At 39.9% G+C, this 12,079-nt stretch overlaps 1 protein-coding gene across 53 annotated transcripts in view; it reads right to left on the bottom strand.

Moving 5' to 3' along the window:
• Nucleotides 1-12,079, bottom strand: part of Rbfox1 (RNA binding protein, fox-1 homolog (C. elegans) 1) — a 1,527,688-nt gene that overhangs the window by 27,390 nt on the left and 1,488,219 nt on the right. For all 53 annotated transcript variants that reach the window (NM_021477.5, NM_001359725.1, NM_001359724.1 and 50 more), the window contains one exon: nt 9,122-9,186. In NM_021477.5, the coding sequence (NP_067452.2) occupies nt 9,122-9,186 (65 nt within the window). The remainder of the gene's footprint in view (nt 1-9,121; nt 9,187-12,079) is intronic.

Here is a 12,079-nt window from a genome sequence, read left to right as displayed (position 1 = left end):
AATGTAGTTATGGTTACTGCCTCTATCAAGCCAGTGCTTACAAGGAATCATCTCTAAGCTACCCATCAATCAGAAATTAAATAAGTAATGACATTTGTACTAGGATATTGAATTACAGTGTTCACCTCACCCCTAGTTTAATGGGTAAAATTTGTCCTCTGAGGAGATGAGAAAACCAAGGCCCAATGATGTTAAAAGAAACCAGATGTGGCTACTGCAGGGTTTGTTTTATATTGATGGCAGCCTATTATGCAGCCAATGATAGAATCTTAACATGGAACACTATGACCTTGGGGGTAAGAAAATGGTAATTACAGCCACCAGCCAGTTGAAGCAGGTGGAACATATTTTGAGAGATGCCAAACATTTAAGGGGTTACTGAAGAAGGGGGAGTAGAAAGGACACAGTAGCATGGATGGGTCATTGAAGGTGTGGCACCCTTCTGTCATCTTGGGCTAAAGCATTTCAAGTAAATTATGAAGATAACTAAGGAGAAAAAATACCTTGGGTGTAGTTATTTGAACTCCTTGAACTCTATTCACCTGTCTAAATACCATGCATTATTGTAGAGCAAAACTAAGCCTAGATGGAATGCCAAAGAGCTAGCAAATTAAGAGTCTCTTCAGTTCTTACATACCAATACCTTATTGCCCTGACAGTAAGCAGGTTTTCCCCTATTTTCATGTTAGTTAAGTATGAAATGTACTACAGTCCTGAAGAGCATTGAATCCCAGAAGTTAAATCAATCACTGTGATCTACACTGGTGAAAAAAGTCGTCAAGAGTCATTCGTTTCTGTCAGGTGACTTTTTTGCATGAAATTGCTGCATACAGATATAGAAATAACTTAGACATAGACATAACAGGGACTGGTTCTGAAAATGAAGTCAACCTGTGCTCTTAAGTTCAGGGGTCATAACTTTCTTTGATACTCTTAGAAGTAATAGGAGAGAGTTTTAATGGAGAAAAATACATCTAATTCTAAAAGATGACAGGTTTAGCATAAGTGCTAGTGTCAAAGAAGGTGACAGAAAGGAAAAATTACCACCAATAAAAAAAATAACATCTAAAGGAAAAAATATGGCAAAGAAGGAGAGGGTTTTAAATGTGTGTGTGTGTGTTTGTGTGTGTGTGTGTGTGTGTGTGTGTGTGTGTGTGTGTAAGTATATATGTGTATGTACCAGGGCATGAGTGTATAGAGAACACAGGTTAACATCAGAGTAGTTTTACACTCTCCACCTTGTTGTTGAGGAAGGGTCTTTTACTGAACCTACAACTTGGCATTTCAGCTAGGCTGGATGGCAAGGGAGCTCTATAGATTTGACTGTGTGTTTCCGAGTTTTGGGATTATAAATGCATGTTTGTGCACAGTGGCTGGGAATCTGAACTTGAGTCCTCAAGTATATGCAACAAGAACTTTTGCCAGGTTGAGGGGGAGACATCTACAGATGTTTCATGAGGGAAAAATTATTCTACCTTGGGTGTGTTTTCTCCTGCTCTGCTGGGTGGCTCTCACCTATCACGTTTACTCTTCAATTGTAAAAGGGCTCACCAGAAGCTGCACAGTCTGCTCTCACCACAAGTTTCTGATATACCTCGAGAAATCCAATACTTCCTAAATGTTTGTGGTGGGCCCTGATGGCACTACTTAAAAGATAGATTTCATTTGCTTTCTTGTGGCCCATCAAGCCAATGATCTGCAACCAGAAAAGCATGTAATTAGGCCATGACATGACCAAAGGAGCTGTTAGACCTTGTCTTGTCACCTGCAGAAGTGGCTCCCCACATGGATGTGACAGCCATGGTCTGTTGGGTTCGGAATGCCCTTAATTTCTCCCTGGTTCCTTGTTGGTCCAGTCTGTGGATTATTACAGGCCTATTTTTTAACTGCCTCAATTACATATTCATTCAACAGTGCCATGACATCAGTGAAGCCATAGTAACTATGGATAAAAGACAATTCTTGAGGCAAAATGTGGGTATATTTAGGTGTAAGTGTGTGTGGGGAGATTGTGTGTGTGTGTGTGTGTGTGTGTGTGTGTGTATGTGTGTGTGTGTGTGTGTTGTGTATGGGTGTGTTATGTGAATGGTCTCTAAGCTAAAATGAAGAGAAAATCAGGAAATAGGCCCTTTTATAACATCAGTATTGCTCCTGGCTGTTCACAGTTTGCCCAAATTCATGGGTCCAAATTTCAAGCCCTTTCTGCTTCCTTCTTTACAATTTCAGAGTCATCTTGGTTGTTCTCAAATTAACTCAATGACAACTTAAAAGGTATGTTGAGAGAAAACTTCATTAGCATCATTGTAACTTTTTGGAGAGTGTAAAATCAGAACAATGTTAAAGATTCAGTAATGTATGTTTGTGTTTTACTAAAGAATTTGCTTTTGTCTGGCTATCTCAGAAATATATTTCTTTTAAATATCCTAGAACTATCTGGAACAAGTGATTTCTTTTTGTCTTCTTGAAGGGGCTATCTGCCACTCAAAATGGTGACTGAATCTATTATGGAAATAAACTTTCAATGAAAAATGAAAAAAAAAGGACATAAAAATAAGACAATGTACATACATACACATGTATATGTGGACATGTGCCTGTGTGTGCGCATGAACATGCACACATATGTATGTTTTCATATAGATGTTTGGTAAAATCCTGAGTATAGTTTCAGCAGTGACACTGGGATACAAATGTATATAAATAAAAAGACTGGTGACTCACTCCTGCTACATTCCCATTATAAGGTGACAGAGAAACTTTTGTTAAAAAAATGAGAATTTCTCATCACAGTAACAGAAATGACGTAAAATTAAACCAAGAACAAGCTCAGTGAGCTGCTACCACAGGCAACTGAGGAACGGCTCCTTCTCACAGCACTCCTTACCTGACAGTCAAGAATGACTTCATTTAACTGAGTCCCGCCAGATGGTACCCTCGGGTCTGCCCTAAGCCCTCGTGTGCTTTGCCCTCAGTACTCCTTTGACCTGAGAGCATCACTGTGATAGGCATGACCAAGTTTTGTCATACCTTCCCTAGATTATCTCAAGATGTTTTTTCTCAAGAAGATTGAAAATATAAACAGGAAGCTGCCATGCAATTGTCAAGATTTATTTTCCTAAGGCAGAGTAAAAAGGGGCAATTGGGTATGAATTGACAGAAAAAGAAACAAAGGTTTCATGTCCTATTGTGGCCCATTCTTAGGGGAAGAAGATTTTAGCTGCATGGTAGAAAGAAGCCTGGGCAGAACTCACTAGTGCCTAAAGAGAGAGTAGATGGCCAAATTCCACTTTCTCAGCCCTCCTGGCTCAGGAAAGCAGCACATCTGTGAACTTGAGACCTGTCCTTACACATGTCCCTAAAACAGGCATGGGCTGGCTTCTGAAATCCTTATCACACCTTGCTTGGAAAAGAAGAAAGAATTGGGAAACCAAGAAACGCACCCACCCCTCCTCTGTGCTGTCCACTCTCATTAAACATCTTACACAGTCTATACATTGAATTCTATATCTTACTTCATGGCTAGAAAAACAAAGTAAAATCATCAAGTTCAGATGGTAGAACAATTTTTGTGAAATAACCTTCCTATACTGAAAAAAAGAAAAAGTCCTGAAATGGTGAACTTTTTATTCAGGATGCTCACTTATGCGTGATAGTGCCCAAACTAAATTTTCTATATATTTAAATTAGATAAGAATGCTAAGTAAAATGGCCTTCCTTCCTTCCTTCCTTCCTTCCTTCCTTCCTTCCTTCCTTCCTTCCTTCCTTCCTTCCTTCCTTCCTTCTTTCCTTCCTTCCTTATTTATTTTTGTTTTTTTTGTTTGTTTGTTTTTTTCAAGACAGGGTTCTCTGTGAAGTCCTGACTATCCTAGTACTTGCTTAGTAGACCAGGCTGGCCTCTAACTATCAAAGATGTTCCTGTCTCTGTCTCCCAAGTCATGGGATTAAAGGCATTAGCCACCAGTGCCAGCCCCTGGATTATCATGTTAAATGAAGTCATTTGCCTATTTTCACTGTAGAAATCTGGCAATCTCAAATCTGAATCCAGAAAATAACTCCCAAGATAGGCTAAGGGGAATAGACTTAGATACCTCACTGGCTTCAGTCATCAGACAAAGGTTTTACCTAAAAATTTAGTTCTGTCCTCTGTAGATTTGCTCATGGTGCAACATAAGAGAAGAAAAGTCCCCCTCCCTTTCCCCTTCCCTTTCTCACTCTCTCTTCCCCAGTTTGTTTTACCTTTCCTTCCTTCCTTCCTTCCTTCCTTCCTTCCTTCCTTCCTTCCTTCCTTCCTTCCTTCCTTCCTGTCTTCCTGTCTTCCTTCCTTCCTTCCTTCCTGTCTTCCTTCTTCCTTCTGGCTTTCATTCCACCCAAACTTGGATCTAAAGACCACCCATTTCTCTTCACATCCATCTATCCATTTCCCCATCTATGTATGTTTCAATTTCTGTCTCTATCAACTATATACTTTTAAACATGATGCCAAGACATACCAACTTATGCCTATGACAATTTAAGAAAGATGCTAATCTATATCTCTCTGAAATGGATCCTCTATTCCATAAGACCAGCTGACAAGTTCCAGGTCTGAATGGTGCTCAGCACCCATCATGACTACCTGAACTCAAGTCCTGACTTTCTTGTTCTGAGATTTCTCTCCAAATTCTCAGAAGTTTCTAACATGAGGTAAAATGACAAGATTTTGCTTGGGTTTACTTTAGGTTGAGATATATGGAATTGTATTATCCTTTCAGTATTATCCTTTCTTATCATATAAAAACAAAAAATGAGGAAGGATAAATTGAAAGCAAAACCCTATCACTTGCAGCATCTTTAATTAGTCTAAGGATGCCTGTGTGGCCTGGTTCTGCACTCCTATGTCAATACCACTCTGTCATTTGTAGATCTTTAGAGTAAGTAAATGCTTTATAGTTTCTGTTGACTTTTAATGAGCATCTCTTACTCAGAAGATATCTTTACATAATTGGGAAGGTTCCATTCTGTCTATCTGTGTTCCAGAATACATTTTTCTTGTTTACATTAAATATATATATATAAAATGAAACTCAAAAACCCTCATTATAATAAAAATGTAAGAAAATATATTTAGGAAAAAAGTATTTGATAAATTAATCATTTTTTAATGTAAACTGATTTCCTAAATGTGTCTACTGAGAGACAATAATTTTCCAATGAGCATATTATTCTCATCTGCACAGAACTTAATAGAAATCTTTCTTAAGTGATAGATTGTTATGCCTCAATTTTCAGTATTATGTACTACCTTACGTATTAAAAAATACTACATTCATTTGGAAAGAAAATCATGTTTTAATTGATAGAAAGAACATTCCCTGATGCAACCATATTTATGGTTAAACTTGACAGACAGTAAAGCATTTTGCTCTTAGTTCTGTTTTACCCACTCTGTGTCTAACTCCTCTCTTTCCTAATGTGGAGAACACTTTCATGCACCAATCCTTAAGGAATGTTAGAGTATCAGCAAGCAGAACAAGCATGACCAGGCTTTGTCTTCCTAGGCAAAGTGTTTTGTCAATGCTATATACACATTGTATATTCTCCCACTATGAGTGTCATAATTCATTGAACAGAGAACTTCCCTTCTTCCCACCTCCCAGATGGACAGCCAAAAGATGCAACAAGGACCAAGCCATAAAACACAAGAAACCAAGAGTCAATCTAAAGAGATACCTGCACCCCAGGCTTATTCCAAGCAAGCCATTCATGGAGCTAATGTGATGGACCTGTCCAACCCAGCACATACATACCACAAACACATCAGCAACACCAAGTGGCATGCAATGACCAGATGACCACAGGCCCCACCGCCATGCTTTGATTGGTTCAAGCTCAGAAAACAATCTCCTTGAGAGTCTGGACAGTTGGCTTCCATTACACCAAAGCAAGATATTAATCAAATAAAGAGTTGTTCAGGTCAAGTGTTTACCAAATATTTGTAAAATGTCAAAGAATGCTTGTTCACCTATCCCCACTCAATTCATCAACGAAACTGTGATGTTACCTAAGTTCAGTTCAATCTTTGTGACTTGGAAAAAGCTTGGCCTGCAGCAGATGGTCTTCATTCAGAAAGTCAATACCCAGAGACTTTTGGGATGCTCTGAGACTGTCAACATGTGATCATTTAAGCAGGAAGATGATGGGCAGAGAGCTGCAAGGTACCCATTAACGAACTTCCAAGCAGTACTGAGGTTACTGCTGGTCACTTCTCAAAGGGTTCCTATATCTTTAATTTTATAAGGGTGTAATTTGGGTTGAGTAAAGACAAAATCCTACCAGTGGGTGAGGGTCGGATTGGGGCAGCAAAGCACATTTGTCTCCACTTTGGAGAAGGCTGAAGAGTCAGTCACAGTGAAGGGATGTTGCTGTGTTGCTTTTGATTAAATTGACAACCAGTGACTATTTCTCAAAATTTTTCCACTTGGCTGTTTTCCCTTCAAGTGTGAAAGGGCTCCTTTTGTTTTAGAAGTTTCTCTCTTTGTCTTCCTGTCTGTCTTCCAGAGATGAGGAAGGAAGGATCTGATCCTATAGATACTGTGATCTGACAGTATAAAACTGCAACAATTTAGCATTGCCCTGGATAGCTTCTGCATCTTTAGTAGAGATTCAAAAGCTACTTTGATAATTCCCCCAGTCCCCCCAACTGTATTTTTTTCATAAAGCCCTTTCCTTGTCTGCATTGATTAAAAATAAAAGGTACCACTGCTTTATAATGATAAATCAAACCAGAAATCTCATTTTAGAGATTGTTTTCTGGTAATTCACCTATTACTGAATTTACCTCAATGAATAATTCTATAGGTGACAAGTGTTCTGCTCACAATAAAGTTAAATAGAGCCAGTAATCAATTTCCACAGCAACCAAGAAGACCTAATGTGCAAAAATCGCTAATAAACAGCAAGAGGCCAATTACATGGAAAAGAATATAGTTAGTGTGTTCCTTCATCTGCAACTGTTAGACTGAACTGGGAATTGCAGTTATTAAAGATTTACCAATCAAAAAATGAGGGTAATTTTTTCAGTGGAATATGTCACCAATGAGAACTCTCAATAATTTTAAAATTGTAGATTTTATACAGATATTTACATACATGGTGTTCCACAATGCAGAGAATCTTCACAGTTTCAAATGGATGCAAGGGGATATGGTTGGTGAGCCTCCTCAGTAACTCTAAGAATAGTATTAAATGTTGTTTGTTTGTTTGCTTTTTATCAAGTGTCTAAATTAGTCTTATTGAAGAAGGCGATTTAAAGTCTATCCTTGTAATTAACCTTCTTTCAACTTCGGGCTAAATGCACTTATTCTTAGGAGAAGCAAGATAAACACTCAAAGAAGTAAATCTGTTTAAGATTCTTATAATTATACAGCAGGCTAAAGTTACTATGATTATAATTACATACAAAGTGGGCGTTTGAGAATTTAGCATCTAGAGATATTTTCATAAAATAATTAAGGGCTGTAGCTGAGCCACATTACAATTGAGACTGTGTGGATCTACAGTACTTGGAGTTTAATAACATTTAAGCCTTTTCATTTGTTGAAAGACCTCAAGTATTTCAAGATTGTCATCATTTGTGTTAGCCTTTGTGACCCTCTCAGTTGTCCTAAGCAGTGTCAGAAAATACTGAAGAGAATAATTTACATGAAGCAGCTTGCATCTTGCCAACTGATGATTAGTTAAATGGATAATTCATGTATTTACAAGTGTGTCTGGCCAGTGGCTTGGATTTCCTTGAAGATTCTCCACAATTTGGAAAATGGGTTATGAGTACTCATGAGAAAACAGTGATAATTCCTGTGTATAGCCAGACAGCAGATCTTAGCTCATTTTTGATGAGTTTGTGTGTGCAGCTAAGTACGGCATCTTAAATTCAGGGATTTCTTTTGCTTTATTAAACTGCAGGAGAATTCTGCAGCTGCTGCGCTCTAGCAAGTCTTCTTGTGAGAAATGGGATGAAGGCGCAGGAAAAGTGCACCACAGCAATCTGTAGGGTACTGCATTACTGCATTGCCGAAAGCCAGGCGGGAGCCCAGTGCCTTCTGACAGTTCCCATTCACGGGCCACACCCCTTGCCTGCTTGCTTACCTGTCTGACCCAGCATGCCTCAGCCACACATGCAAATCGTTACCATTATTATTTTATTCATGAAACAAATCCTCAAATTAAAATAGTCATCACGAAAATAAGCACCCTCGGGACATTCTTGCATGCAGAGCACCTGACATTCACATTGATGTCCTCAGAGAATAGAGCCAGAAAATCGCATTCAATATGGAAACACACATATTTTGGGTTTTTCGGTTGGTTTGCTGCCCTGCCCCCACCAAGGCACCTATATAGAAATAGCTATAACTGTTTTAGAAACCATCATATCGCCAAAGCCTGGGGACCAAGGCATTCACACACATCCATCCGAAATTCTGCATTTCTCCAATACACTTCTGTACCTCCAGCTGCCAGTCTGCAGGTGAGGTGTGCAGTGCATATGAAATTGGGCTTACGTTTGTAAGTGTGGGTACTGCCAAGGTCAATGAATCACCTTAGGAAAGCCCATTCCTTTATTTTGAATTCAATGGAGCAGAGGGAAATGTTCTCCTGAGGGTCATATGGAAAAGGAAGGGAGCCTTTAGGCTTGTTACCTTCTCCTCTTCTTCCTATGAGCTAGATGAGGCTATGGTCTTACAGAGAAGGCCATGGGAAGGGTGTACTGCTCTCTCTGTGTGTGTGTGTGTGTGTGTGTGTGTGTGTGTGTGTGTGTGTGTGTGTGTGTGTGTGTGTGTGTGTGTGTGTGTGTGTGTGCATGTACAAAATACATGGATATAGGAATAAGGAGACCTGAAAAGTAGCTATCCAGGGATAGAGCAGATTTTCTCAGCCTTACATCAAACAGGGTGAGGAGTTCACAGTGAGCAAGGCTTAAGCATCCATCTTCTCTTCAAGTAGCCTGTGTAGAGCTTCACCACAGGACCTAACTTTTAGGGGTTTCCTCCTCAGTAGTCATGCATTTTTTTTCAAGCAAGACCAAATAAGAATCCTGCCCCACCAGTTGTCTTCAAGTCATCTAGAGAAGGAAGACCCTTACCTGTCACTGTAGGCAGCGGCAGTGGCAGGGGTGGGCTGGGCATAGCGGTACGCAGCATAACCACCCTACAATGCAAGAAGAGAGGAAGCTTAGCAATGCAGAGCCCAGTGCAGTGACGCCCAGCGGTCAGGAGCCCACACCAGCACAGCAGGAACCCAAGGCCACCCGTCCACGGTTGAGGTTAATGAAAGCTTAGTATCAGAGCAGAAGTCAAAAAACACCGAAGAGAGAGGAGGCTGAAGACCAGGCCTGGCAGTGTGTTAAAAGTTAGAAATCCTAAGCACATCTTCTGAAGGCAGAACCCCGAGCCCTTTGGAAGAAATGCACCTAAGTGTTAATAGTCATGGTCTCGGGGTGAGGATTAAATATTCTTTCTACTTTTCTGAACTTTCCAGGTTTTCAGAAATGACCATCCTTTACCATAACTTACCAAATATGAATCTAAAATTTATTAAATAATCTTTGATCATTTCCTTTCTTTATAAAAAGTAAGCACTCTTCTGCCTCTTATTGATTGTAAAAACCAGATCAGAAAATTCCTTAGTAATTGTGTGTATGTGTGTGTGTTTGTGTGTGTATGTGTGTGCATGTGAGTGTATGTGTGTGAGTGTGTGTAGTCATTTCATCACTGATGGTTTTGTAGAAGCTTTATTAACATTCCATAATTATTTAAAAAGTGAACAATTGTCAAAAATTCTGTCTTCTCAGCTAAAATATCACACTGCTGCTTGCTACATGTATCATACATGTAACAGGTCAGACATAATCACACAGCTACAGGTCACACATATCACAGGTCACATATATTACACTTCTCACACATATTCAGACACAGAATTTGGCTCAGGGGAGGGGACTATGATAAAGCCTTTCAATTTGTAAATAAACTCATGAAGAGAAAAAAATCTGCAAAGGAAAATAATTAACATGTAGTTCTGTGTACCAGTAATTGCCATTGTTCAATTAAGCAAAGAGGAAGCACAAATGGGCTTATTGAAGAGGAATTGTGTGCAGTGGAGCATTGATTATAAAACCCAGAAAAGAACAGCTTGCTCAACAGACCAGGGCAATGTGTCAGCCACCCTGGAACAATCTCAGCACAATTAACACACCAGACCCAGTATCCAGAGGCAAACAGGGGCTTACTCAGGATCTAATGAGAATGCACAGTACTGCAATCCTCCAAGGTACGGGTTCTCACCCTCACTGTGAGGGACTAGCTCAGGGTAGAGTGCTGGGTCAGAGGGCTGACAACTGCAAAATGCCCAATGATGGGAGGGCCAAGTTGACAAGCGGCATACATGTGGCCTCGTACACAGGGATGAAGGGAAGCTGCAAAAAGTTACTTTAAACACACAGGAAACAGCTCTCAATAGTTTCTGCCACTGCTTCTCACTAAAATCTTCCATCATGTACCAAGACACCCAGGACATCTTGGTGGATAATCGCCAATAATACAGAGCCAGGAGTTTTTGTGTCAGCTTTCCTTAAGGAAAAAAAAAATGTGTAATTTAAAACAAAAAAGGTCTTAGCCAGACACCACCTGGTACTCCTAACACTGTGTTCTCTAATGAGGGATGGGAGAGCTCATTAAATGTGCTGAAAAGTGATAAAAACAAAGCAGGTGTCAGACTGGCACTGAACTCCAGAGGAGGACGCCTGGCCAAGGAGAAGCCAGGGCACTGGTTTCTAGAGTTGGTCGTTTAATTTGCCTCACTATTTTTCTTGGCTTTCATGATATATCAGAATGATAGAAATATGCAGGAATGTGCATTAAATTTAATGAGATAGGAAGGAGTTAGAACAGACCAGCCAATGCCTGTGAGGTGTTAGCAGCAACTGGATAAAGTGTGTGTGTGTGTGTGTGTGTGTGTCTGGCTGTCTGTCCAGATATGGAAAGAACCCCTAAAGGTATATTATCTTCTAAGTAAATTTTAAATGGTATGGCTCAGATTACACATCTTTTCCTTTCCCTCAGGTTGGCAGAAGGGTCTGCCATGAGATTGGGTAACAACTCTACACATAGGAAACATGTCTACAGGACAAATGGAGAAACTCATGAGTTTCGCTGCCTACAAAAGTGACATTTAGCATGGGAATGTAACTGTGCCTATAGATGCCTACACTGTAGCATTTTAAAGCTTACTATTTATTTTTGTGAATTTTATTTTTAAGATTATAATTTGATTATAATATTTCTTCCTTCCTTTTCTCCTATGAAAGATCAACTATCAGTTTGGTAATCATCTTTCTCTCTTATATTTACTGATGGCTTCACCATTGAGAGGAAATCAGTCTATGGCAAGCAGGCATAAGTGATCAATACCCTGAGGTTATTTCTCTTACTTGGGATTTTTGAGTTTTAGTATTCTCTTTTGTTTTGCCTTGTTTTTTTATTGAGACAGGATGAAATGTAGCACAGGCTAGCTTCACGCTTGCTATGAAATTAAGAATTAACTTGAGTTTCCAATAACCCAGTGTCCTTTCCTTCAGGCACTGGAATTCCATCTGCATTCCACCATGCCTCCTTCCTGAGGAGCTGGAGAGCTCCAGGGATCATGCTTGCCAGGGAGCACTGCATCGAATGGGCTACCTTCCTGTCAAGTTGAGGTTTCAATTTTTATTCATGTGTATTTGTGTAAATACATGATATTCACATGCTTGCATGTACCTACACAGGTCAGAAGAGGACACCGGGTCCCCTGGATGTATAGTTACAGGCAGTTGGAGCCCCCCGAGGTCAGGGCTGAGAACTGAGCACTGGCCCTCTAATGGCAGCTAGCACTCGGAGCTATGGAACCATCTCTCCATTTTTTATCAAGTATCCTTCAAACTCAGTGTTCTAGTCTGCCAATATTGTTAACGTAAGTGGAGTGGGCCTTGATAAACAGGTCACATGGAATGAGTGTGATGTTCTGCCTGTGTTTTGTCCAGAATGGGGGCCAACCATCTTAAGTG

The sequence above is a fragment of the Mus musculus genome, chromosome 16 (genome assembly GCF_000001635.26).
Source record: "Mus musculus strain C57BL/6J chromosome 16, GRCm38.p6 C57BL/6J".
Taxonomy (NCBI): Eukaryota; Metazoa; Chordata; class Mammalia; order Rodentia; family Muridae; genus Mus; species Mus musculus.
This window is presented reverse-complemented; position numbering and strand designations above follow the sequence as displayed.